The sequence below is a fragment of the Salvelinus sp. IW2-2015 genome, linkage group LG26, assembly GCF_002910315.2.
Source record: "Salvelinus sp. IW2-2015 linkage group LG26, ASM291031v2, whole genome shotgun sequence".
NCBI classification, from domain to species: domain Eukaryota; kingdom Metazoa; phylum Chordata; class Actinopteri; order Salmoniformes; family Salmonidae; genus Salvelinus; species Salvelinus sp. IW2-2015.
The window spans coordinates 21,580,904-21,608,676 of NC_036866.1; the positions used below are offsets into that span (position 1 = coordinate 21,580,904).

At 43.6% G+C, this 27,773-nt stretch overlaps 1 protein-coding gene across 1 annotated transcript; it reads left to right on the forward strand.

The window, feature by feature from the left end:
* The first annotated feature begins 2,184 nt into the window (after nt 1–2,184).
* mbtps1 (membrane-bound transcription factor peptidase, site 1) lies at nt 2,185–27,707 on the forward strand. The gene is made up of 22 exons (XM_023971017.2): nt 2,185–2,400; nt 6,623–7,188; nt 15,445–15,705; nt 18,213–18,431; nt 18,836–18,946; nt 19,074–19,300; nt 19,390–19,457; nt 19,608–19,710; nt 20,093–20,244; nt 21,515–21,676; nt 22,876–23,020; nt 23,108–23,296; nt 23,526–23,698; nt 23,874–23,989; nt 24,177–24,333; nt 24,687–24,811; nt 24,964–25,041; nt 25,131–25,271; nt 25,396–25,527; nt 25,650–25,776; nt 25,967–26,097; nt 26,905–27,707. The coding sequence occupies exons 2-22, from the start codon at nt 6,963–6,965 to the stop codon at nt 27,117–27,119; spliced, it is 3,258 nt and encodes a 1,085-aa protein (XP_023826785.1). The 5' UTR covers nt 2,185–2,400; nt 6,623–6,962; the 3' UTR covers nt 27,120–27,707.
* Nucleotides 27,708–27,773: the final 66 nt, after the last annotated feature.

Genomic DNA, 27,773 nt, shown 5'->3' on the forward strand with positions numbered 1-27,773 from the left:
GGGTGGTGCGGTCTGCACAACACATCACTGGGGGAAAACTACCTGCCCTCCATGACACCTACAGCACCCGATGTCACAGGAAGGGCTAAAAGATCATCAAGGACATCACCACCCGAGCCACTGCCTGTTCACACCGCTACCATCCAGAAGGCGAGGTCAGTACAGGTGCATCAAAGCTGGGACCGAGAGACTGAAAAACAACTTCTATCTCAAGGCCATCAGACTGCTAAATAGCAATCATTAACTCAGAGAGGCTGCTGCCTACATAAAGACCCAATCACTGGCCACTTTAATAAATGGATCACCAGTCACTTTATACAATGCACTCTAAATAATGGCACTTTAATAATGTTTACATATCTTACATTACTCATATCACATGTATATACTGTATTTGATACCATCTATTGCACCTTGCTTATGCCGCTCAGCCATCGCRCATCCATATCCTTACATGTACATTTTCTCATTCACCCCTTTAGATTTGTGTGTATTAGGTAGTCGTTGGGGAATTGTTAGATAACTTGTTAGATATTACTGCAATGTCGAAACAAGAAGCACAAGCATTTCGCTACACTCAAATTAACATCTGCTAATCATGTGTATGTGACAAATACAATTTGATTTGATTTAGATTGCAAAATAGTTGGGAAGAGATTTTCGAGGTACCGATTCCATTGGACATAGTTTATGAGCTGATACACAAAATTACGCCGGATTCAAAGCGTAGAATTCTCCAATTGAAATGAATATACAAAATTCTTGCAACCATATATAATATATGATGAGTGTAGCTGAAAGATGGGATTAAAAACTAAAAAAAGATAACTATTGTAAAATATATTGTGTCCGTAAAATATATATAGTATGTGTAAGCTGGAAGTAGAAGCCTAAGTGTTGTTTTCCATTAGTTTACTCCAATTAGGGGAAGGGTGGTAGGGTTAGGGGAACAAAAGGTGGTGACCATTGTGACCTAAATAATTATCACCCTATTTCRTATAGGGTGATAATCAGTGATTAATTCTCAGCTAAGATCTTTCTTGTCTTTGAAATGTATTCTAAATGTACACTACCGTTCAAAAGTTTGGGGTCACTTAGAAATGTTCTTGTTTTTGAAAGAAAAGCACATTTTTGGTCCATTAAAATAACATCAAATTGATCAGAAATACAGTGTAGACATTGTTAATGTTGCAAATGACTATTGTAGCTGGAAATGGCTGATTTTTTATGGAATATCTACGTAGGCGGACAGAGGCACATTATCAGCAACCATCACTCCTGTGTTCCAATGGCACGTTGTGTTAGCTAATCCAAGTMTATCCAGCATCCCTCACTGTTGACGTTGAGACAGTTTTTTTGCGGGTACTGTTTAATGATGCTGCCATAAAAAACACCACCCCATTCCACTACTTTGACCCTAACTGATCCTACTCCAGGCTGAATGCCTGTGAGYAAGGGACTCTTTCGCTCAACACACTTTGTAACTTTTCTGCAATAAAACCTTCTCTGCAGCTGCCACCACCACACCTATTCTCTGTGATCTAAGTTCTATTTCTGCAGTACAGTTGTTAACCATGGGAATGAATGCTAAGAAGCCAACTTTAACTGAAGCACAAATTCGTATCACTCTTTATTGTCCTAGCAAACTGGCTCTAAGCAGAATAGAAAGAGGACTTGTGAGGCGTCTTTCTAAAACTAGACACTCTAATGTACTTGTCCTCTTGCTTAGTTGTGCACCGGGGCCTCCCACTCCTCTTTCTATTCTGCTTAGAGCCAGTTTGCTAGGCCAATAAAGAGTGATACGAATTTGTGCTTCAGTTAAAGTTGGCTTCTTAGCATTCATTCCCATGGTTAACAACTGTACTGCAGAAATAGAACTTAGATCACAGAGAATAGGTGTGGTGGTGGCAGCTGCAGAGAAGGTTTTATTGCAGAAAAGTTACAAAGTGTGTTGAGCGAAAGAGTCCCTTCCTCCCAGGCATTCAGCCTGGAGTAGGATCAGTTAGGGTCAAAGTAGTGGAATGGGGTGGTGTTTTTTATTTAAATGTTGTATTTTTATCAAATAGTGGTATATAGGTGTAGGGTTAGTTGGTGGTGGTGGTGCAACCCCCCCCATTTTGTTTTTGTATCACAAAATGTAACGTGATCGACCACACACTCCCGCACAGTAGGTGGCAACATGCACAAACAAATGTGCGAACGCCATGATGTGTTGTTGCAGAATGATGATGATGGTTAGCTAGCGAAAAAAAAGATGGTTAGCTAGCTAGCTGAACGTTAGTGTTCTGCGGCTGTGAAGTTATTGGTTTTGTTTGAGACCAAGCCAGCTACCTCACCACCCAACGTCATACAAGATTATATGAAATTGCATTATTCAGGCTGGCGTCAAGCACGTTAAAGGTGAGTAGTTATATCTGTCTGCCAGGTAAAATTATATCTAAGCTAGCAGGATACTGGCTGGCGTACGCATGTGTTGAAATGTAATAGCTAGTCTAACGTTAGGTTAGCTGCGTTTCACAAGACGAGATAAACAGTGGTGTGTTGACACTGTCGTCTACTGTGGCTAGACAACTAGCTAGTTAGTAATGTAATAATAGCGAGCAAGCTAGGCAATTGAAGGTATTTTATCAACATGCTACAATAACTGACTAGCTATACAGCATAACACTACCAACAGCGTGTTTTTTTTAACGAGTGCATTTAGCTAGCTAACGTTAACTGGCTAGTTGCTTTGTTAGCTAACTAGCTAGCTTTTTGGGGGAGGGGGCTGACTTGAACACTACAATTATTAGCCAGCTATCCATTATCATGATGCTAACTAACGATGATGCCAATAGAGCTAGCTAATAAACAATACAAAATATAGCTATAGCTAGCTTGTGTTACTTGACAATATATTAAGGAAATCTCCCAAAACGTTTGAACTAGACAAACAACACATTGTTTGCTAGCCTAATCTTAGTTATACTCACACTTGCCACTTTTTAATATATATATTTTTTTTTACATCTGCTTCTTGTTATAGCTAGCTACCATATCAAATATTGACGTTGATACAGGTAGCCTATAACATGTCATCACATTGGAAAATGCTCAACTAAGCTGTAAGTTACTAGTTGCCCCTCAATGTAGCAATCTATTTTTTTTATCGAACAACTTCACCATAGTTATGTTGTTGAAAACAAGACTGGTGTCCCGGTTCATTTGCTAAGTAAAGTTCGGAGTCATATGGTTTATATATATATATTATACACACACATTTATTTTTGGTCACCATGTTAGGGGGGGGGTTGATGTGCTGTCCAGAGAGGTTTGGTGGCGTTTTCTCATGTCAGCGTTATGTTGACACAAGTGGTCCTGTCTGACTTTACAGCCCTAATTTACATCCAGCAGACCATGTTCCCAGCCGGAGCCAGAACTAGTGGTTTGGTTTGGATCTCAGAAAGGCCCATCTGGTGTGCACAATGGGAGGGGGCTGGTCATATTTTTCTGCCTTAGTGCCACTATCTAACTGGCGTGTATTCATTACGGAAAACGTTTACCGTTTTGGGGCGGCAGGTAGCCTAGTGGTTAGAGTTTTGGGCCAGTAACCGAAAGGTTGCTGGATCGAATCCCCGAGCTGACAAGGTAAAAATCTGTCGTTCTGCCCCTCAACAAGGCACTAGGCCGCCATTGTAAATAAGAATTTGTTCTTAACTGACTTGTCTAGTTAAATAAAGGTTAAATTTAAGAACCAAATGTTAGTAAACAGAGCAAAACGAGAGTTTCTATGGGACAAATTCAGGTGGAAACTGCATGAATTGCATAGAATTCTACATCGGTCAGAAATTTGGTTTTGAATCAGGAAAGTTTAGAGGTCGACCTCTACAAGCCAGAATGTTGAATAATGTACACAAGATAAACATAAATGCACAAGACGCATTTATGCGTTTACATGGTTTCTGCGCAAGCTTCAGGTAATATAAATCTGAATGCGCTTTAAAAAGTTTATGTAATTATACGTGGATATGTGGATATATTGTCTCACATTCCTACCGCCAAAGGAACAACTGCGCGGACAAGTGGCGAAATATACTTTTATTCAACATTCAGGCTTGTAGAGGTCATGAGAGGAAACTTTCCTGATTCAAATGCTAATTTCTGCCCGATGTAGAATTCAATGCAATTCAAGATAAGTTTTTCAGGCAAGATCCCTCCTTGTTTCCTTGTTTCCTTTTAAGAAATGTTTTGCAACATAATCTGCTTAATGAATACACCACTGGTCCTTGGTCCATGCCACAGGCCGTCGGAAGGAAATTATACTAGAGGTCGACCGATTATGATTTTTTAACACCGATACTGATTATTGGAGGACCAAAAAAAGCCTATACCGAATAATCGGCCGATATAAAATATATATATATATTTTTTAAAGTATTTATTTGTAATAATGACAATTACAACAATACTGAATGAACACTTATTTTAACTTATATATTTAAGTTCCTTGCTCAGAACATGAGAACATATGAAAGCTGGTGGTTCCTTTTAACATGAGTCTTCAATATTCCCAGGTAAGAAGTTTTAGGTTGTAGTTATTATAGGAATTATAGGACTATTTCTCTCTATARGATTTGTATTTCATATACCTTTGACTATTGGATGTTCTTATAGGCACTTTAGTATTGCCAGTGTAACAGTATAGCCTCCATCCCTCTCCTCGCCCCTACCTGGGCTTGAACCAGGAACACATCGACAACAGCCACCCTCGAAGCAGCGTTACCCATCGCTCCACAAAAGCCGTGGCCCTTGCAGAGGGCACCCCGCTAACTAGCTAGCCATTTCACATCGGTTACACCAGCCTAATCTTGGGAGTTGATAGGCTTGAAGTCATAAACAGCTCAATGCTTGAAGCARWGCGAAGAGCTGCTGGCAAAACGCACGAAAGTGCTGTTTGAATGAATGCGTACGAACGAGCCTGCTGCTGCTAAGTCAGACTGCTCTAGCAAATATCAAATCTTAGACTTAATTATAACATAATAACACACAGAAATACGAGCCTTTGGTCATTAATATGGTCGAATCCGGAAACTATCATTTCGAAAACAAAACGTTTATTCTTTCAGTGAAATACGGAACCGTTCCGTATTTTATCTAACGGGTGGCATCCCTAAGTCTAAATATTGCTGTTACATTGTACAACCTTCAATGTTATGTCATAATTACGTAAAATTCTGGCAAATTAGTTCGCAACGAGCCAGGTGGCCCAAACTGTTGCATATACCCTGACTGCGTGCAATATAAGTGACACAATTTCACCTGGTTAATATTGCCTGCTATCCTGGATTTCTTTTAGCTAAATATGCAGGTTTAAAAATATATACTTCTGTGTATTGATTTTAAGAAAGGCATTGATGTTTATGGTTGGGTACAGTCATGCAACGATTGTGCTTTTTTCGCAAATGCGCTTTTGTTAACTCATCCCTTAGTTTGGCGAAGTTGGCTGTCTTTGTTAGGAAGAAATAGTTTGCAATGAGCTAGGCGGCRCAAACTGCTGCATATACCTTCACTCTGTTGCAAGAGAAGTGACACCATTTTTCCTAGTTAAAAGAAATTCATGTTAGCAGGCAATATTAACTAAATATGCAGGTTTAAAAATATATACTTGTGAATTGATTTTAAGAAAGGCATTGATGTTTATGGTTAGGTACACGTTGGAGCAACGACAGTCCTTTTTTGCGAATGCCACCGCATCGATTATATGCAACGCAGGACACGCTAGATAAACTAGTAATATCATCAACCATGTGTAGTTAACTAGTGTTTATGATTGAGTGATTGATTGTTTTTTATAAGATAATGCTAGCAAGCAACTTACCTTGGCTTCCTCCTGCATTCGCGTAACAGGCAGGTTCCTCGTGGAGTGCAATGTAATCAGGTGGTTAGAGCGTTGGACTAGTTAACCGTAAGGTTGAAAGATTGAATCCCCGAGCTGACAAGGTAAAAATCTGTTGTTCTGCCCCTGAACAAGGCAGTTAACCCACCCTTCCTAGGCCGTCATTGAAAATAAGAATGTGTTCTTAACTGACTTGCCTAGTTAAATAAAGGTGTAATTTTTTTTTTTTATCGGCCAAATCAGTGTTCAAAAATACCGATTTCCGATTGTTATGAAAACTTGAAATCGGCCCTAATTAATCGGCTTTTCCGATTTAATTGGTCGACCTCTAAATGATACCCCACCTGTCCAGGGTCTGTTATTGATGGGGTGGGGTTTTAAGGCTGCTCCTGACCTATCCCAATGATGGCAGATTTCCCCATGGGGCCAAGCCTTTGTGGCTGAGTGCATGTTTCGGCATTCCTCCAGATTTATGGTAGACTCTGTGCGTGAGTGGAGGTCCTCTCCCTGAAAACAGCAGTGAAAATGGTTAATGTCCATTTGACCAACCCATTCTGAATTTATGTTGCCTTGTAACTCAATACTGAAATTACATTGTAGACACTAGTTACCTTCCAAAACTACATAGAATCGAAGTAGATGGATTTGATTGGGGAAGGGAAAGCATCAAGTTGCTGAAGTATGTGTGCATTAGGCTAGATTTTATTATGTCCTGTTAATACGACATTGTCTTCCATTTCGTTCCAGGTATTTGAGGAAAATATCTGCAGTGGAACTCTAGGCCAAACAACCACCTTCCTCATCAGCCTTTGGATCTCCTCAGTGTGTAAAAATGTATCCTTTGATAGTCGCCTGGCTGACGGACTGATCTACACGCTGGACTTCAACGATGGAGAGGAAACGCAGAAAGAAATGAAAAGAAGATCAGGCGGTGTACAATGAAGGCATCTGTGAGCTTTGGGCACGAACTGCTCTGTTGATGGATGATTGCCATATCAGCATTATTTTTGTCTTGTCATATGTTAAACAATTGCCCCTGGCTGCTAGGAAGCCTGCTCTGGGCTTGGAGGGATAAAGACTATTTCTGATGGGTGGTGAACAGAAAAGAACTGCTTGGACCATGACCCTGGTGCGTATATGTTTCTCGCTACTAGTGGCCCTGCTATGTGGCAGGTTGCCTCTAGTGGGGACAGAGGGAGGAGATGGGACCGCATCCACCTCCACTTCATCTCCCAACCCTGATGGGAATCACAGTTCCAACTGCTCAAGTCTCACTGTGAAGCTGGAATTCTCCACCAAAGTAGTTGAACATGGTAAGCGCTGTTYCTGTTGTCTATTTGTTTTTCTCAAGCTTTTACTAGAACACATTTAAAGCATTGTGAAAGTGTAAACAATAATTGAAACAGACTGATGAATGCATATTTCCTCTTGTCAGCCACAGTATTTTTGAGAGATTTTCAGGTCACATATGATTTGTTTAAGATTGCCATTTATGACATGCAAGTCAAGTGTATTTTTCTCTTTTATGGTGTTTGTGTTAATGAATTGCCACTCATTGACCACAGACCAACAACACAATGTGAGCCTTGCAGGACGATCACAGTCAAGCTTCTCTACACTACTCTACCTGGCTGGAGATTCCAGGCTTGGCAGGCAAACAGTGTTGGGGTATTCAATTACTGTTGTCCCAGAGAGTACACAACCACCCCTTTTCCCCTCCTTCCTCTTAAAGATCCAGTCAGAGTAGTCTGTCTGGATGCTTGTCTTTGCAGCCCTGCTGTGGACTAGGCTGACAAAACGCCATGCCAGAATATAACGTGATATTTATTGTCCCCTTAATATTGGCCTGCGGCTGAATGTGCCCTTTGTGCTACAGACCTTTTTTACTTTTTTTTATTAATTCCTAGTGACCCAGTGAGAGCAGTGCATTGTGAAACAGGGCGAGAGGTCATCATGACAGAGTGGTGGGGCTAAGGGGTCAAGATTATTTGAAGGGCCTTGTGCAGAGTCAATAAGGAATTGTTTTGTGTTTTTTATATCTCTGCCGTGCTAACACATACAGTACCAGTCAAAAGTTTGGACACACCTACTCATTGCATGGTTTTTCTTTATTTTTTTAACGATTATCTACATTGTAGAAAAGTAGTGTAGACATCAAAACTATGAATCATGTAGTAACCAAGAAAGTTTATTTTAGATTTATATTTATATTTTGATATTTATATAGTAACCACCCTTTGCCTTGATGACAGCTTTGCACACTCTTGGCATTCTCTGAACCAGCTTCATGAGGTAGTCACCTGGAATGCATTTCAATTAACAGGTGTGCCTTCTTAAAAGTTAATTTGTGGAATTTATTTCCTCCTTAATGCGTTAGAGCTAGTCAGTTGTGTTGTGACAAGGTAGGGGTGGTAAACAGAAGATGGCCCTATTTGCCAAAAGACCAAGTCCATATTATGGCATCCATATTATGGCAAGAACAGCTGAAATAAGCAAAGAGAAACGACAGTCCATCATTACATTAAGACATGAAGGTCAGTCAATCTGGAAAATTTCAAAAACGTTGAAAGTTTCTTCAAGTGCAGTCACAAAAACCATCATGTGCTATGATGAAACCGGCTCTTCTGTGGCAGTCCTCATGAAAGGAAGACCCAGAGTTACCGCTGCTGCAGAGGATAAGTTCATTAAGCGTTACCAGCCTCAGAACTTGCAGCCCAAATAAATGCTTCACAGAGTTCAAGTAACAGACACATCTCAACATCAACTATTCAGAGGAGACTCCGTGAATCAGACATTCATGGTCAAATTTCTGCAAAGAAACCACCAATAAAGGACACAAATAAGAAGAGACTTGCTTGGGCAAAGAAACACAAGCAATAGACATTGTGTAACGGATGTGAAATGGCTAGCTAGTTAGCGGGTACGCGCTAATAGCGTTTCAATCAGTTACGTCACTTGCTCTGAAACCTAGAAGTAGTGGTTCCCCTTGCTCTGCAAGGGCCGCAGCCTTTGTGGAGCGATGGGTAACGATGCTTCGTGGGCGACCGTTGTTGATGTGTGCAGAGGGTCCCCGGTTTCGCGCCCAGTGTCGGGCGAGGGAACGGTCTAAAGTTATACTGTTACAATTGGAACGGTGGAAATCTGTCCTATGGTCTGATGAGCCTTTGTGAGACGTAGAGAATGTGAGCGGATGGTCTCCGCAGTTGATTCCTACTGTGAAGCATGGAGGACGAGGTGTGGGGGTGCTTTGCTGGTGACACTGTCTGATTTTTATTTAGTTTAAGGCACACTTAACCAGCATGGCTACCACAGCATTCTGTAGTGATACGCCATCCCATCTGGTTTGAGCTTGTGGGACTATCATTTGTTTCTCAACAGGGGCAATGACCCAACACACTTCCAGGGTGTATAAGGGCTATTTGATCAAGAAGGAGAGTGATGTAGTGCTGCATCAGATGACCTGCCTCCACAATCACCCAACCTCAACCCAATTGAGATGGTTTGGATGAGTTGGACTGCAGAAAGAAGGAAAAGCAGCCAACAAGTGCTCAGCATATGTGGGAACTCCTTCAAGACTGTTGGAAAAGCATACCAGGTGAAGCAGGTTGTGAGAATGCCAAAAGTGTGCAAAGCTGTCATCAAGGCAAAGGGTGGCTACTTTGAAGAATCTCAAAATAAAAATATACACTGCTCAAAAAAATAAAGGGAACACTTAAACACCACAATATAAATCCAAGTCAATCACACTTCTGTGAAATCAAACTGTCCACTTAGGAAGCAACACTGATTGACAATAAATTTCACATGCTGTTGTGCAAATGGAATAGACAAAAGGTGGAAATTATAGGCAATTAGCAAGAACCCCAATAAAGGAGTGGTTCTGCAGGTGGTGACCACAGACCACTTCTCAGTTCCTATGCTTCCTGGCTGATGTTTTGGTCACTTTTGAATGCTGGCGGTGCTTTCACTCTAGTGGTAGCATGAGACGGAGTCTACAACCCACACAAGTGGCTCAGGTAGTGAGCTCATCTTTGTGGGGCCGCACAGCCCTCCATGTGCTCGCCAGAGGTAGCTTGACTGCCATTAGGTACCGAGATGAGATCCTCAGACCCCTTTGAGACCATATGCTGACACATGCACATTTGGTGGCCTGCTGGAGGTCATTTTGCAGGGCTCTGGCAGTGCTCCTCCTTGCCACAAAGGCGGAGGTAGCGGTCCTGCTGTTGGGTTGTTGCCCTCCTACGGCCTCCTCCACGTCTCCTGATGTACTGGCTGTCTCCTGGTAGCGCCTCCATGCTCTGGACCCTACGCTGACAGACACAGCAAACCTTCTTGCCACAGCTCGCATTGATGTGCCATCCTGGATGAGCTGCACTACCTGAGCCACTTGTGTGGGTTGTAGACTCCGTCTCATGCTACACTAGAGTGAGAGCACCGCCAGCATTCAAAAGTGACCAAAACATCAGCCAGGAAGCATAGGAATTGAGAAGTGGTCTGTGGTCACCACCTGCAGAACCACTCCTTTATTGGGGGTGTCTTGCTAATTGCCTATAATTTCCACTTTTGTCTATTCCATTTGCACAACAGCATGTGAAATTTATTGTCAATCAGTGTTGCTTCCTAAGTGGACAGTTTGATTTCACAGAAGTGTGATTGACTTGGAGTTACATTGTGTTGTTTAAGTGTTCCCTTTATTTTTTTGAGCATTGTATTTAGAATTGTTTAACACTTTTTTGGTTACTAAACTCTGCAAAAAAAGAAACGTGCCTTTTTCAGGACGTTTCGTCCAAATAACTTCACAGATTTCATTGTAAAGGGTTTAAACACTGTTTCCATGCTTGTTCAATGAACCGTAAACAATTAATGAACATGCACCTGTGGAACGGTCGTTAAGACACTAACAGCTTACAAACTGTAGGCAATTAAGGTCACAGTTATATAACTTAGGACTACCTAAGAGGCCTTTCTACTGACTCTGAAAATCACAAAAAGAAAGATGCCCAGGGTCCCTGCTCATCTGTGTGAACGTGCCTTAGGCATGTGTAACAGTATAACTTTACGTCCGTCCCCTCGCCCCGACCCGGGCGCGAACCAGGGACCCTCTGCACACATCAACAACAGTCACCCACYAAGCATCGTTACCCATCGCTCCACAAAAGCCGCGGCCCTTGCAGAGCAAGGGGAACCACTACTTCGGGGTCTCAYAGCGAGTGACGTCACCGATTGAAATGCTATTAGCGCGCAGCACCGCTAACTAACTAGCCATTTCACATCCGTTACACATGCTGCAAGGAGGCATGAGGACTGCAGATGTGGCCAGGGCAAAAAATTGCATTGTCCGTATTGTGAGACGCCTAAGGCAGCGCTACAGGGAGACAGGACGGACAGCTGATTGTCCTCGCAGTGGCAGACCACGTGTAACAACACCTGCACACTGATCAGTACATCCGAACATCACACCTGCGGGACAGGTACAGGATGGCAACAACTGCCCGAGTTACACCAGGAACGCACAATCCCTCCATCAGTGCTCAGACTGTCCGCAATAGGCTGAGAGAGGCTGGACTGAGGGCTTGTAGGCCTGTTGTAAGGCAGCTCCTCACCAGACATCACCGGCAACAACGTTGCCTATGGGAACAAACCCACTGTCGCTGGACCAGACAGGACTGGCAAAACGTGCTCTTCACTGACGAGTCGCGGTTTTGTCTCACCAGGGGTGATGATCCGATTCACGTTTATTGTRGAAGGAATGAGCGTTACACCGAGGCCTGTACTCTGGAGCGGGATCGATTTGGAGGTGGAGGGTCCTTCATGGTCTGCGGCGGTATGTCACAGCAGCCTCGGACTGATCTTGTTGTCATTTCAGTCAATCTCAACACTGTGCGTTACAGGGAACACATCCTCCTCCCTCATGTGGCACCCTTCCTGCAGGCTCATCCTGACATGACCCTCCAGCATGACAATGCCACTTTGCACAGAATGAGCATTATGGCTGATTTCCTGCAAGACAGTCGTGTTCTGTCAGTGTTCTGCCATGGCCAGCGAAGAGCCCGGATCTCAATCCCATTGAGCACGTCTGGGACCTGTTGGATCGGAGGGTGAGGGCTAGGGCCATTATCCCCAGAAATGTCCAGGAACTTGCAGGTGCCTTGGTGGAAGAGTGGGGTAACATCTCACAGAAAGAACTGGCAAATCAAGTGCAGTCCTTGAGGAGATGCACTGCAGTACTTAATGCAGCTGGTGGCCACACCAGATACTGACTTACTTTTGATTTTGACCCCCCCTTTGTTCAGGGACACATTATTCAATTTCTGTTAGTCACATGTCTGTGGAAATTGTTCAGTTTGTCTCAGTTGTTGAATCTTGTTATGTTCGTACAAGTATTTACGCATGTTAAGTTTGCTGAAAATAAACGCAGTTGACAGTGAGAGGACGTTTCTTTTTTTTTGTTGCTGAGTTTACACAATTCCATATGTGTTATTTCATAGTTTTGATTTCTTCACTATTATTCTACAATGTAGAAAATAGTAAAAAATAAAGAAAAACCCTTGAATGAGTAGGTGTGTCCAAACTTTTGACTGTATATTGTAAATTCCTGAAAGTTAAGTTACACTTGTGCCACGTCCCAGGGGTGTATGCAYTTGTACATGGATGGTACAATGTATCACCTGAAAGTTATTCAATATGATGTGATTCCCGGCCTTCTTTTGTCAACCAAGACTGTTCTTTTGTGCTTTTATTTCTCTGATTTGGTTGTTTTCTTCTGCTCAGTGTTTTGTGATAATTCCCAAGAACGTTATGGTCTAGTTAGTTGTTATTAAAATTGTTTGTCAGTCAGAATTTACAGGGCTTTGTAGAAAATTCTTATCCCTATTGCATTGAAGATGGCAGAGGAACTGGTTGTACAATGCGGCACTGTTTTCTTGTTATCGGAGGGAGGTGCAGAGTTGAAGTGTATCACTGTACCAGCCCAGAGATGTCACTGGGAATTAAAACAAATATTAGAGCAGTGATGGGCAACAGGCGGCCCGCGGTCCCCCCCTTTGAAGCTCTGCGGATCAATTTCCAAACCCCCCCCCCTCCCAAAATACTATGTTTTTTTGGGAGGGGACTCAGTCGGTTACTGTAGAATACACAAGGTGCAATTTTGAAATTTGGATGTGCATCAGCAGTTTCTCTCATGTCATTCACTGACGGTCACTTAATTAGCCCATGTCAGCTAAACATTTTTAGATTGGTCAGTTAGTGTAGCCAGCTATCTAACCTTGTAATAATCATGGTTGAATTACGGATTGGTGCGCCCCCATTTGATTTTGTAAAGGTGTCTGCATGCTTCCCAGCCGGGAGAGTTCGTGCATATATTATGACAACATTTTGATTAATGACAGATTTCTTGAGTTATCTTAGAATAATTCTGACTATTTTGAGGAAGTGTATGCTGGCTATGGCGTCTCAATTGACAAACGGTACTATTGCCACTTTTTTTCTCGTTTTTCAGACGAAGGTCTTTTGACTCTAGAACCGCCTGGCCTTTCAGCCTATAAGTACCCACTAGAGAACATGCCTGCATATCCATCAGATGCATATTAACCCGCAAGGTGTAGCAAATCTAAGCATCAATGCTTGATAAATAGTGCCTAAACTATTATAAAAGATTAATTACATATTTGTGGAAATATATAAATAACAATAGTTATTTGTTTCAATAGTCAAGGTTTGGTTTTGTATAATTCTACGAAGTCCTAGAAAAACAGGCCTATAGCCCATTTTAATTCCCCTTACAATAAAATCATTACAGTGTAATCCATTTGATCAACTTTATTTGTGGGTTTGATTTAGTAATTAAAGTCCAGTTACAGCTTCTTTTGACAAAGTAGAAATGAAAAAGATATGATCAGCCAGGTGCATAGGTGAAATTATTTTCTGTATTCCTAAACAAAAGCACCAGTGCATGAACAATTGTAAAGGATGAATTGCATAAATAAATAGCATATTTTAAGTATGTTACTCGTTTTTGCTTAGTAGCAAGAGCAATGCTGCTGCACGAGTGGTCATGTGCTGAATTTATGGACAGCACGGATATTCTTGGTAAAAGTCAAATTTGGAAATAGACCTGCACCTCTTGAATTCAGTTATTTGACAAAGGTAAGTGTAACAAACTGTACAATATACTCTTTCTGAGACTATATAGAAATCAAAATTTTACCTGCATGTGACTGAAGGAGGATTTGATAGTGATGATCCTTTCCCTGCATCTGTAAATTACAAGGTGCGCGCGCCCATCTCTTCATGTACAATTTAAGAACTGAAGCCTAATATTGTCACTCAACAGATTGTCAATTTAATCTTGTCTATAGGCTAACTTGTATGTGTGAAATTAGTTTCGGTGTAGTCTCGATGGGCCTGCCAAGCAGGCTGACTGGCATCATTTGTTTCCCGCTCATCAACTTGGATAGAGTCAAGAATATGTTTTGCATTATTCTGAAGGCCTTTTGCAAAACAGTATGTTTGTGTTCCCATTACAATACATTCCATTAGTAAGAGTTACAGTAAATAAAACAGTCCTGTAACAGCTTCTTTTTACATAGTAAAAGAGAATGGTATCAACCTTTCAAAGCGCACAGTCAAATTAACAAGCGCAACGCTGATAAATAGGCATAACACAAACTCATCATTACACTGTCTTTCTAAATTGAATTAACCTCTTCAACCTCCTTATCATTCAGTTAGGCCTAATTTAAATACAATTTTGAAGTAAGGTGCACAATTATCGCCCATTTGTTAGAGAGACACATTAGCGCCTGGCTGGGTACCAACATTGTCTTGGRGGGTTAAGTTTGGAGTAGGTGTGAAAAAAACAGCTAAAGGCTCTAAATACTTTTATACTGACTTGAGCAGTGTAAAATACAAACATTTAGGAATAGTGAGGAAAAGAGCAGGACAGCGGGCTGAGGTGGGCTGATTTTAAATGTTATTTTATTTACAAAATCAAATGTCAGTGACCTATGCCGATTCTAGTGTTAAGGGAGTATGCGAGCACACTCGTTCGGTTCAGTTAGCTGACTTCGGCTAGGTGCCAGGCATGCTGACGCCTTAAGTCTATCTCACTCCGATATCATATTAACATGGCATAAGTAATGGCAAAATGTGTAGAATTGCAAGGAATTAGTTAAAACATTTAAATCTTCTCGCCGCCCTATGGCAAAATTTGTACAATTGTGTTAAACTTGTTTTTAAACGGCAACATTTTCTCTACGGGGGGCCCAAAAGGCTTGGGCAGGCCCTGACTGCATGTGTAGGTACACAGCCCCGTGAGCCACTGGTGAGTAGAGAGATTTGTTGTGGCCCCCGCTGCCATCAAAGTTGCGACAAGAATATTACAGTGACTGCAATGTACAAAAATCTCAGGGATTTCCAAGTTAAACCAATGGAGTTATTACAGCTTTACCTATATTTTTCTCCCCAAATGGCAATGCCACATATACATCTGTTGACATGGAATTTCCCACAGCCGGAAGCGCAACTGCCTTGGAGATACTTAACGATTACCATGTTCTCTCTTTCTACAGAGTACATTGTGGCGTTTAATGGCTACTTTACAGCCAAGGCACGCAGCCACTTCATCAGCAGTGCTCTGAAGAGCTCCGAGGCCCTGGACTGGCGCATTGTGCCCCGGAAGAACCCAGCCAGTGACTTCCCTAGTGACTTTGAGGTGGTGCAGATCCGCCAGGCCTCTCACAATAGCCTGCTCACCCTGGAGGACCACCCTTACATCAAGAGGGTCACGCCCCAGCGCAAGGTGTTCCGCACACTCAATTATACACCCGACTGTGAGTCTCTGTCTTCGCCTCTTATAGTCAAATATTTACACATGTTTTGCTCAGCCCCGCTTTTCTTGTTTTAACTGATCCACATATTTTATGCTTTTGTCTTCTAGATGGGTTGGGTGTTTAGAAACAAACAGGCAGAACAGACAGGACTGGCTTAGATTGTAAACTATATTTTGCCTCCGATGTTTATTGAAAACATAAATAAAGTTGCGCAATAAGCACTTGCCTCTCAAATATACATTGTTAGACYTTGGTTAGCCAGCTAGCAAATTTTAGCCTTATTAGCATATATGTGACATCAGTCAAAACACCTCAAAACAAGAGATGGATCAAATGAGCTGAAACGAGCCACTTATGATTCACCACATGGCAGTTTCTTGTCATTGTTGCTAGCTATCAGGCCATTCAGAACCATAACACACGGCCTTCTGCCCTTCGGAAGTGTGCATATCATTTTTGTGACGTTGTCAGCTAACCCGTCTCTGGACCATCCCCATATCCCCCATACGTGTGTATCATATCGTATAGCTGCCTTTCAGTCACGTTTGACCACTCCCCCCAGTCTCTCCCCCCTGTAAACTCACCATGTTATTGTCCCTCGATTGAAACTGTTTCATGAAACTGTTTGATCTCACACACGTCTGCTCACCAAACTGAACCCCACACACTGACTGCTTTTAGTCAGAGGTAAATGTAGGTGAATATTTTATCCCCGCTACACAATAGCTGAAGTTTGGTCAGTGTGTCTTTGTAGTGCTCCAGGCCGTTTCAGTGCTCTGTTCTGTCCTTCTGTGTTGTGTTTGGACGCGTTAGACGTTTAGTAGGGATCATATATCTTGCAACACATACCCCCTGAGTACTAACCAGCAGTAGGGCAGCTCCAGACTGGTGGGGGGCTGGCAGAAAGGAGAGCTCTGTTTGTGCCTGCGGGTTGGTAGAAGTCTCTCTCCTAGGATGAAAGAGTGCTATGTCTGGGCACATTGGAGCCCCCCCTCCACCCCAGAGTATTTTCTATTTAACTAGGCAAGTCAGTTAAGAACACATTTGTATTTACAATATACGGCCTACACTGGCCAAACCAGGACGACGCTGGGCCAATTGTGCGCCGCCCTATGGGACTCCCAATCACGTCTGGTTGTGATACAGCCTAGTTCAGTTCCCACTCACCACCATAATGACCATGCTGCACTGCAAACCAATAGTACCACTCACTACCACCAATTTAAACATTATCTAATTGATTTGGGATATTGGAAATTAACTAACTTAAAATTATCTGAATTTTACAGCTTGACCTCCCGGCTTCATTTGGAGGTGGTAATAAATATGACTAGCCATCACTATTGGAGTGACTGTAGGAGAATTGCGGAGTTTAATGTACACTGATCAAAAATATAAATGCAACATGTAAGGTGTTGGTTTCATGAGCTGAATTAAAAGATCCCAGAAATTTTACATACGCACAAAAAGCTTATTTCTCTTATTTTGTGCACAAATTTGTTTACATCCCTGTTAGTGAGCATTTTCCCTCTGCTAAGATAATCCATCCACCTGACAGGTGTGTCATATAAAGAAGCTTATTCAACAGCGCGATTGTTACACAGGTACATCTTGTGCTGGGGGCAATAAAAGGCCACTTTAAAATATGCAGTGTTGTCACACAACACATGTCGCCCATTGTGCATGTTAGGGGATGCTCTGGATTGATGCTCCGCCAATATCCATCAACTTCACAGCCATTGAAGTGGGGTAACATTCCACAGGCCACAATCAACAGCCTGATCAACTCTGAGGCAAATGGTGGTCACACCAGATACTGATTAGTTTTCTGTTCCACACCCCTGCCTTTTTTTTAAGGTGTCTGTGACCAACTGATGCATATCTGTATTCCCAGTCATGTGAAATACATAGATTAGGCCCTAATTTATTTATTTCAATTGACTGATTTCCTTATGAATTGTTGCATGTTAATTTTTTTCAGTGTAATTAGACTTCATAGAGGAGCCATCAGCATCTCTGTCAGTGTCACTGAGCAGTAGCCAGTGAGAAGAGTACTAACTGTTACTGCCGTAGGGCCATTTCACATGATTAGATCAGCGGTGCTTGTTAATTGCCCACCACCATCACCCCTCTCTTGACTCTGATTATTGTAGTGGTCTGGTCGCTGTTGAGTGAGCTATCTGCTTTTGAATTCAATCATGTTCAACAACCTCATGTATTCTGCATGATAAACTCAGTACAGTAGCTAATCATCATCCAGATTCAGTCAGAAATCACTGTTTGGTGTATTCTGTAGATTTTTGATTTGAAATGAAAACAGATTGCTTCACTGCATACAGAATCAAGATATTACACATCACATTGGGAGCTATCCATCTCTCTCTCAATATTGTGTACACACCAATGTATAACTGAATGTTTGTTTTGCGCTCCTGGGCTTTTCATTGATTGTGTTTTTTTAAAGATATTGTTCTTGATGTTTTCCTCTTGTCATCCCTTCTTTTCAGTGCCGGATCCTGGGGCAGCCTGCAACAACGACACCCGCTGGACCCAGAAGTGGCAGTCGTGGCAGTCGTCCCGTCCGCTGCGCCGGACCAGCCTGTCTCTGGCCTTCGGCTTCTGGCACGCCACGGGCCGCCACTCCAGCCGGAGGCTTCTGAGGGCCATTCCCCGACACGTGGCTCAGATATTGCAAGCAGATGTCCTCTGGCAGATGGGATACACAGGTGAGGACAGACACTGTGTGTTTGTCTGGTTGTCTATTAGTGTATAAACACTTGTGGGCTGCAGGTAGCCTAGTGGTTAGAGCGTTGGGCCAGTAACCGAAAGGTTGCTGGATCGAATCCCTGAGCTGACAAGGTAAAAATCTGTTCTGCCTCTGAGCAAGGCAGTTAACCCACTGTTCCCCGGGCACCAAAGACGTGGATGTCGATTTATGTCAGTCCCCCGCACTTCTCTGATTCAGAGGGGTTGGGTTAAATGCAGAAGACACATTTCAGTTGAAGGCATTTAGTTGTACAACTGAATGTACAACTGTACAACTGACCTTTCCCTTGTGTGTTTCTGGGTTTACACTAACATGTCTACTGTAGCCTGCATGTTTCTAAATATCTGTATTCTTTGTGTGTAGGTTCTGGGGTGAAGGTGGCTGTTTTTGACACAGGACTCAGTGAGAAACATCCACATTTTAAGAATGTGAAGGAGAGAACCAACTGGACCAATGAAAAGACACTTGATGATGGTAAGATCATGCTGACTGAACCCTCATCTCTTGTAGTGCTTAGTGATGGGATCTGCTTTTGAGGAGGAATTGATGTCTATTTCTGCTACATTGCACTACACTACATTTGGTATCTTTCTCTCTGCAGGGCTGGGTCATGGTACCTTCGTAGCAGGGGTCATTGCCAGCATGAGAGAGTGTCAGGGCTTTGCCCCAGACTCTGAGCTTCACATCTTCAGAGTGTTCACCAACAATCAGGTGTCATACACCTCTTGGTTCCTGGATGCCTTTAACTATGCCATTCTGAAGAAGATTGATGTCTTAAACCTCAGCATCGGCGGTCCAGACTTCATGGACCACCCCTTTGTTGATAAGGTGATTAAAAGAAGATGCCTGAAGCTGTCCGAAGCCATTAACGTGTATCCCACTCTGAATTGATCAAAATGTGTGTTTGTGTGTGCCAGGTTTGGGAGCTGACTGCTAACAGGGTTATCATGGTCTCTGCCATTGGGAACGATGGGCCACTGTATGGGTATGTTCTGACCTTGGGAGGAGAGGTGACGGCCTAGAGGACATAGTATTGATTGGTGCAAGATACTGATTAGTTTTAAGAGCTATTATGAACAAAATATATGTAATCAAAGAGTTTTTACTGATGATACTTTATCCCTGTGTATCCTAGCACCCTCAACAACCCAGCGGATCAGATGGATGTGATTGGGGTCGGTGGGATCGATTTTGAGGACAACATTGCCAGGTTCTCCTCCCGGGGGATGACCACTTGGGTACGTCTCCCTCACAACCCACAGCATAACCCTGAGTACCTTCTCACATGTCTATCTCAGTGTATTCTTACCTTTCCCAGTCAGAGTAAACTGAACTCTGTTCCCCAGCCTTCCTGTTATCAGTCCCAGACTAGACATCTAACCCTGTGATCTGCAGCCCCCGTCTCTGCCATAGAAAAACACTGAGATAGAGGAGTTGAATGTGCTCTGTGCTCAGACCTTGAAGCATATGGCTCTTCATAGCCAGCATTTTGTGGGACATATACTGTAAATGAGGAATGCAAACATTGCGGGATTTGTCCCATGTTCTCCTCTATCACTCTTTCTCCTATACTGCCTCTCTCCCACTCTTTATTCAACATGATTCTGTCTTGTGTTTTAGGAGCTGCCTGGGGGGTATGGCAGAGTGAAGCCTGACATCGTGACCTATGGCTCTGGGGTGAGGGGCTCGGGGATGAAGGAGGGCTGTCGCTCTCTCTCAGGGACTAGTGTAGCGTCACCTGTGGTGGCAGGAGCTGTGACCCTACTGGTGAGGTAAGTCATTTCAATGACTACCCTTACAGCTGCATCAGCGTTGTTAAAAAAAGTTATTCCATCAGTCACCTAAGCCATATGACTCTGCTTTTGAAATGGAAGGAGCAAAGGACCCAGTTCGCAGGATGGCTGTGGAGGTGCAGTGTTTACATAACCAGCGGATGTGTAACTTTGAGAAAACGGTGTTGTTGCTTGTTCTTACTCCACCACCCTTCCTGGCTGTCTACACCTCCCTTTTCCCCTGGCCTCTCCCTATCATATGGTCTTATCTCGCCTCCTACACAAGCACGCACGCACACGCACTCACTGGAGATAACACTGCTGTTCCAGATGTTTTTCATGGTCTTAATCTCAGCCATCTTTGTGAGAGAGTTGCTGCTTTTTATCTGGGAGCAGAATAACGTCACCCCATAAATTACACACCTGATACGGTCTGCCTCAGGTATGGAACTCTCAAAGTAATTTGCTGTCTTAAGGATTGGCTGTTGAATGCCATACTGAAGCCATTATTACTTTAAGTGAAATGCTGAGACCTGGCCAAAGGGTGAACATTCTTCTGTAGTCTGCAGCAGTTTACTGTCATGTTATGTTGAACAATAATTACCATTAAGACGTACATATCTCAATGGGTTGTCATACATTTTCTGTGTTCAAACATTAGCTAGCTTCAGCCCAGTAGCATTAAAACATCCAATTGATAAGGTGGTCTAGTTCTGCAGTTTCTGAAAGAGACCTTACTCAGCAGCATTTCTGTAAGAGACCATGAAAACCTAATTTGCAGTGTTAGTGACAGACTAAGAGTCCGGAAGGGCTGATAAATTGCAACAACAGTCTTCAGGTTCGATATGCAGTTACAGTTTAATGGCCAGACTGTACTGTCTGTGTATAAGTGGTCTGATGCAGTTGTGTTTCCCGTGGACTCTTTGGGATAAATGAAACGTCAATAGATATCCTTCACTTCAAAACAAGACATTTAACAGAATCAATCTACTTTCCCCCAGGAAAGGAGCTGACACACTTTCACTTTCTCTCTACACTTTTTATGTAGGTCTCTCTTAAGATCCAGACAGAGTTTAATCCAGACTTCTCACGTCTCTTACAAATTGGTTTATTGCGCCTATCTCCATCTGTCTCTAAAACATAATCATTCTCTTTCTCATAGCAAGCTGTTGAGTCAGATGGTAGCTCTTGCTTCATATGTACCATCTTCATTGAAACATAATGTAAAGCTAATGTAATAGTTGTTAACCCAGCCGTGTCCCTCTTACAGCACGGTCTTGAACAGAGAGCTGGTGAACCCAGCAAGTATGAAGCAGGCTCTGATCGCCTCAGCGCGGAGGCTCCCTGGAGTCAACATGTTTGAACAGGGCCACGGAAAACTGGACCTCATCAGAGCCTACCAGATCCTCAACAGCTACAAACCCCAGGCCAGGTATTACACACACTCTGCACGCTCATCATCATAACACGTGCACTCTGCACGCTCATCATCATAACACCCGCACTCTGCACGCTCATCATCATAACACGCGCACTCTGCCCGCTCATCATCATAACACTCGCACTCTGCCCGCTCATCATCATAACACGTGCACTCTGCACGCTCATCATCATAACACGTGCACTCTGCACGCTCATCATCATAACACGCGCACTCTGCCCGCTCATCATCATAACACGCGCACTCTGCACGCTCATCATCTTAACACGTGCACTCTGCACGCTCATCATCATAACACGCGCACCTCTGCACGCTCATCATCATAACACGCACGCTCTGCCCGCTCACATCATAACACCGCCCGCTCTGCCCGCTCATCATCATAACACCCGCTCTGCCCGCTCATCATCATAACACGCGCACTCTGCCCGCTCATCATCATAACACCCGCACTCTGCCCGCTCATCATCATAACACGCGCGCTCTGCCCGCTCATCATCATAAACACCCGCGTCTGCCCGCTCATCATCATAAACACCGCGCTCTGCCCGCTCATCATCATAACACCCCGCTCTGCCCGCTCATCATCATAACACGCACCCCTCTGCCGCTCATCATCATCAAACCGCCGCTCTGCCCGCTCGATCATCATCACACCCGCGCTCTGCCCGCTCATCATCATAACACGCGCACTCTGCCCGCTCATCATCAAACACGCGCCACTCTGCCCGCTCATCATCATAACACGCGCACTCTGCCCGTCATCATCATAACACCCGCACTCTGGCCCGCTCATCATAACAGCGCCGCTCTGCCGCTCATCATCATAACACGCGCGCTCTGCCCGCTCATCATCATAACGCGCGCACTCTGCCCGCTCATCATCATAACGCGCGCACTCTGCCCGCTCATCATCATAACACGCGCGCTCTGCCCGCTCATCATCATAACACGTGCACTCTGCCCGCTCATCATCATAACACGCGCACCCAGCACGCTCATCATAACACTCGCGCCCTGCACGCTCATCATCATAACACACACTCACTCTACATAGTATTCACTTTATAGTCAAGTCACATCCAATGTTAAATGTTCACTCTCTTTTTTTACTTTGAAAGGTTCTAGCAATGTCCAATAATCAGAACTCTAACCTGATCTCATGTTGATTTGATCCTGTTTGTCTTTAGTCTAAGTCCCAGCTACATCGACCTGACTGAGTGCCCCTACATGTGGCCCTACTGCTCCCAGCCCATCTACTATGGTGGCATGCCCACCATCGTCAACGTCACCATCCTCAATGGCATGGGCGTGACTGGCAGGATTTTGGACAAGGTACTTTTATATAGAAGGCTTTGTGTCTCATGTCAAAACATGAATATACATTTATCTGACATGATGTTTCTTTCTTGTGCTCTCCAGCCCATCTGGCAGCCTTACCTACCGCAGAATGGTGACCACATTGATGTGGCAGTCTCCTATTCGCCAGTCCTCTGGCCCTGGGCTGGATACCTGGCCGTCTCCATCTCTGTCGCCAAGAAAGCTGCATCATGGGAAGGGATTGCCCAGGGTCATGTGATGGTAACCGTGGCCTCGCCTGCTGGGAATAATGTGAGTAACAACAAGGATCTTTTTCACATAGTTACCTTATCTCACCTTTCACTGTCTTTATGGGTTTTCTGTAGTATCACACTGACATCCTCTTATGTAGATTTGTAACCAGAGAGCATCATACAGTTTTTTAAAAGCTGTATTTGGATACTACTGTTAGGGTTAGAGTTAGCATGTGTCCTGGGTCAAAGGTCAATGTTCTGACCCTCATTGTTTTCTAATTCCTCAGTCTGAGGTGGGTGGGGAGATGACCTCTACGGTTAAACTGCCAGTCAAGGTGAAAATAGTCCCCACTCCTCCTCGTAGTAAGAGGGTTCTGTGGGACCAGTACCACAACCTGCGCTACCCGCCTGGCTACTTCCCTCGAGATAACTTGCGCATGAAGAATGACCCATTGGACTGGTGAGTTCTTCAGACAACTATTTACCTCAGTATCATTTTAGTTTTAAGAAAGAAGATTAGGCTGTTTCAGGTGCACTGGCTGTTTGGGGTAAGTTGCCGTCTGTAGTGCAACTCTTAAAACGTGCCATAAGAGCAATTAGTGTCTTGATGTTGGTTTTGTCTGAATCATTTGTAGGAATGGAGATCACATTCACACCAACTTCAGGGACATGTACCAGCACCTGAGGAGTATGGGTTATTTTGTGGAGGTCCTGGGTGCACCCATCACCTGCTTTGATGCTAGTCAATATGGTGAGAGTATTTTTGCTCTCTTTGTCAGTTGATTCTAATCCCAAAATAATTTAGAGCAGGATATGGGAGATCAGTACATGAATAAATGGCTTCTCTGTCATTGCTTACAGCAATAATTCTAGTACCTCTGCAGACATAGCTTATTGTTTTTCTCTGTCTGGTCTCGGCTGACATTTCCTGTGTTTAGGGACATTCATGATGGTGGACAGTGAAGAGGAGTACTTTCCAGAGGAGATAACCAAGCTGCGGAGAGACATTGATAAGGGACTGTCTCTCATTGTCTTCAGTGACTGGTACAACACCTCTGTCATGAGGAAAGTCAAGTTCTATGATGAAAACACCAGGTAGATATTACAACCCCACTGTGTATCTCCTATTATATCCCCCTCCTGATCTTCATTCAAACATCAATGGACAGATGGAGCATCGTGCCTTGTGACTATAGGGGGAGGCGGCAGGCTCGAGATTAGAGAAGTGGACCAGCAATCTGAGGGTTGCCGGTTCAAATCTCAGTGGGATTCGGCCACCCACTGTCGATGTTCCCTTGTGCAAGGAACTTACCCCCTAAACTTCTCATTGGGTGCTGCCCTCTGCTCCAGCCTCTGCAACCTAATGTGTGTTAGTGATGCGCGGGTTGACTCATAACCCGCAGTCCCTGCAGTTATAGTATTTCAACCACATAAAATATTCCCCTCAGGCAATGGTGGATGCCAGACACAGGGGGTGCCAATGTGCCAGCTCTGAATGACCTGATCTCTGTATGGGGGATGGCCTTCAGTGATGGGCTCTATGAGGGAGACTTCACCATGGCAGACCACGACAGTAAGAACACACTCTGACACTCTTACACACCCTCATTCACTCGCTGTGTCACTCATTTTGAAATACATTGTGTAAATCTAGAAATGAATCAAATTAGATGGATTAATTAATGATATGTTATTTAGTGTCATGTTTAAACTCTTCTCTCTCAGTGTATTATGCATCAGGGTGCAGTATTGCGAAGTTTCCAGAGGATGGGATTGTGATTGCCAAGACCCTAAAGGATCAAGGTATATAACACACACTCACTGCCGCAACACACCTGGCAGCTGTTACCATGAGGATGTTGCTGAATATTCTCACCCCCCTTCCCTCTCAGGGTTGGAGGTCTTGAAGCAGGAGACTGCGGTTGTGGAGGGCGTTCCCATACTGGGAATGTACCAAACACCATCTGAAGGGGGAGGTCGGATAGCCCTTTATGGAGACTCAAACTGTATAGATGACAGTCACAGGCAGAAAGGTAGAGAATCCACCTGCAGTTTCCCTTGTTCTCTATAAAACTGTTTCTGAAATAAAGGTTTGAACTCCTCTTCTGTGATCAGTTAGTGTCTGATTTTMACCATTGATGTGTGTTCCCCTCATAGACTGCTTCTGGCTGCTGGATGCTCTTCTGCAGTACACCTCCTACAGCATGACTCCTCCCAGCCTCATCCACTCCAACAGCAGGGTGACTCCTCCCACTGGCACCGACCGTCCCTTGCCAGAGAGACTGGAGGGTAAGGCTAACACTAGAGCCTCAGTCATTGTAAATAAGAATTTGTTCTTAACTGACTTGCCTAGTTAAGTAAAATTAAAACTAAATTGCTATGATGGCTAATGCAGTACCTTTATTCCACAGGTAATCACCTATATCGCTACTCAAAGGTATTAGAAGCTCACTTGGGAGACCCAAAGCCCCGCCCACTCCCTGCCTGCCCTCATCTGTCATGGTCCAAGCCACAGCCACTCAACGAGACTGCACCCAGGTGTGTGCCAAATCACCTGTCAAAGACCCTAACTCCTGTAGTGTTAATTTCCTTCTCCCGACTTTCCTCTCATTCTCTATCAAACCGATGGAGAGATTATGTTGAATAATGCCACTCTTTCTTAACTGGTAATCTCCTCAATAATGTTTAACCATGTATTTGTGCTTTCCCTGGTTCTATTTGTTAACAGTAACCTATGGAAGCACCAGAAGCTGCTATCTATTGACATGGACAAAGTGGTGCTGCCTAACGTCAGAAACTATAGACCCCAGGTCCGGCCTTTGTCCCCTGGGGAGAGTGGAGCCTGGGATATTCCTGGAGGTAAGAATATTTACCCAATCAGAATAATCACCGACTCCAAATCACCTTACTGACCCAGTTTGTTTAAAGGGAAAGTGCAGTTAAAACGGGGATTTTTCTTGTTTTTTATGCTTTTTTTTCACACTGAGGTCGAAATAATACTTAGAAATTGTGAAAATAATTATGCCCTTTTTGTGTAAGAGCTGTTTGAAGAAGATGCCTGGAATTTCAGCCTGCTCAGGTGGGATGGATCATGACATCACAATCTGATCTGATTATTCTGACCAATGACCAGTTGTCTTTTATTTGCATATGTATCCTTCTACTTTGGAGGGGTAGGCAGTCTACCAGTGGTTCCCAACCTTTTTGGGGTACTGTACCACCAATGGAATTTTGCGCTACCCGGAGTACCCAATCATGTGCATTTTACCAGTAGACCTATGGTCTCATGAGTCTTCTCAAGTACCTCCTGTGGATAGGCCAAGTACCACCAGGGGTCCTAGTACCTCTGGTTGGGAACAGCTCAGACAATCCTATCCACCAATCAGGGCTGTGTATGTAAATAGTTTTAAATGGAAAACTAGGCTCAGGAAAATAAATAACAAAATAATTTGCAGTTATTTTCATGAAATAAACTGTGATTTATTAGACATAGTGATGATTTTTTWAAATATAATTTAAAAGACTGCACGGGGGCTAAAATGCACACACAAACAGTTAAAATGTCTGACGTCTGTTTCTTCAGTCTTGTCACTGTTAATAATTTTTGACAATCATCATGTACCGTGTGATGCCTCTGTGTGACTGACACTCCTGTCCTCTCCCCAGGTATAATGCCAGGCCGCTACAACCAGGAAGTGGGCCAGACCATCCCCATGTTTGCCTTCCTGGGAGCCATGGTTGTGCTGTCCTTCTTTGTGGTGCAGCTCACCAAATCCAAGAACAAGCCCAAACGACGGAAACCAAGAGTCAAACGTCCAACGTACCTCCAGCAGCAACAGCAGCAACAACTGGCACCAACAGGCAAAAACCCTACAGTGTGAGGCTGCCTTCCCAACCACCACAGACTATTGGGCCACAGCACACAAGGCCCAGAACTCTGGAAGACTAGCCTCCACTGAGGTGTTGACTGCATGTGTGCTTCTGCCTTTGAGCTGGGGCTGTTAGATGGCTGATTTAATGAGCAGTGTTTGTCTGACTTTGAAATATGCAGCCCACAAAACAGACAAGGATGTTTCCCACAGTACCTCACCTCTTTCGCCTCCACTCTTCACAAGAGCTTTTCTTTCCACTGACCAAATGGAGTTTGAATGAAACGTGTCTGTCCACTTTTTGTATTTATTGAATCTGTGCGTCATCCCCTGATTGGTTTCATCTTCCGCAAGGTCTTTTAAAGTCAGATTAGATTAACTGGATTGAAAACAAATTCTGATGTTTTGAGATACTTATTTGGAACTTGCTTTTTTCTCTTTCTGTTCAGGTGATTATGGGTTGCTTAATTTGTTAATTCTTTGTTTTTATATTTTATATAATGAGCTCTGGTGAGGCATTCTGTTAAAGTCCAACTGTCATTGAAGTAGCTTTGGCAAACTTTTTCAATTATATCATCAATTAAAAAGCGTTAGCCTTGGGTCCCTTGTTTATTGTTGCATTGTGTGCCATTCAAAAAACACACAGATTTCTCCTTGCTCTTCTAA

Bases quoted from the DNA above. Each gene is read 5' to 3' on its own strand.
- mbtps1 (XM_023971017.2), top strand. From the start codon at position 6,963: ATGGGTGGTGAACAGAAAAGAACTGCTTGGACCATGACCCTGGTGCGT. The intron at 23,297-23,525 runs GTGAGTAACAAC...CTAATTCCTCAG, and splicing joins CCTCGCCTGCTGGGAATAAT to TCTGAGGTGGGTGGGGAGAT. The intron at 26,098-26,904 runs GTAAGAATATTT...TCCTCTCCCCAG, and splicing joins AGCCTGGGATATTCCTGGAG to GTATAATGCCAGGCCGCTAC.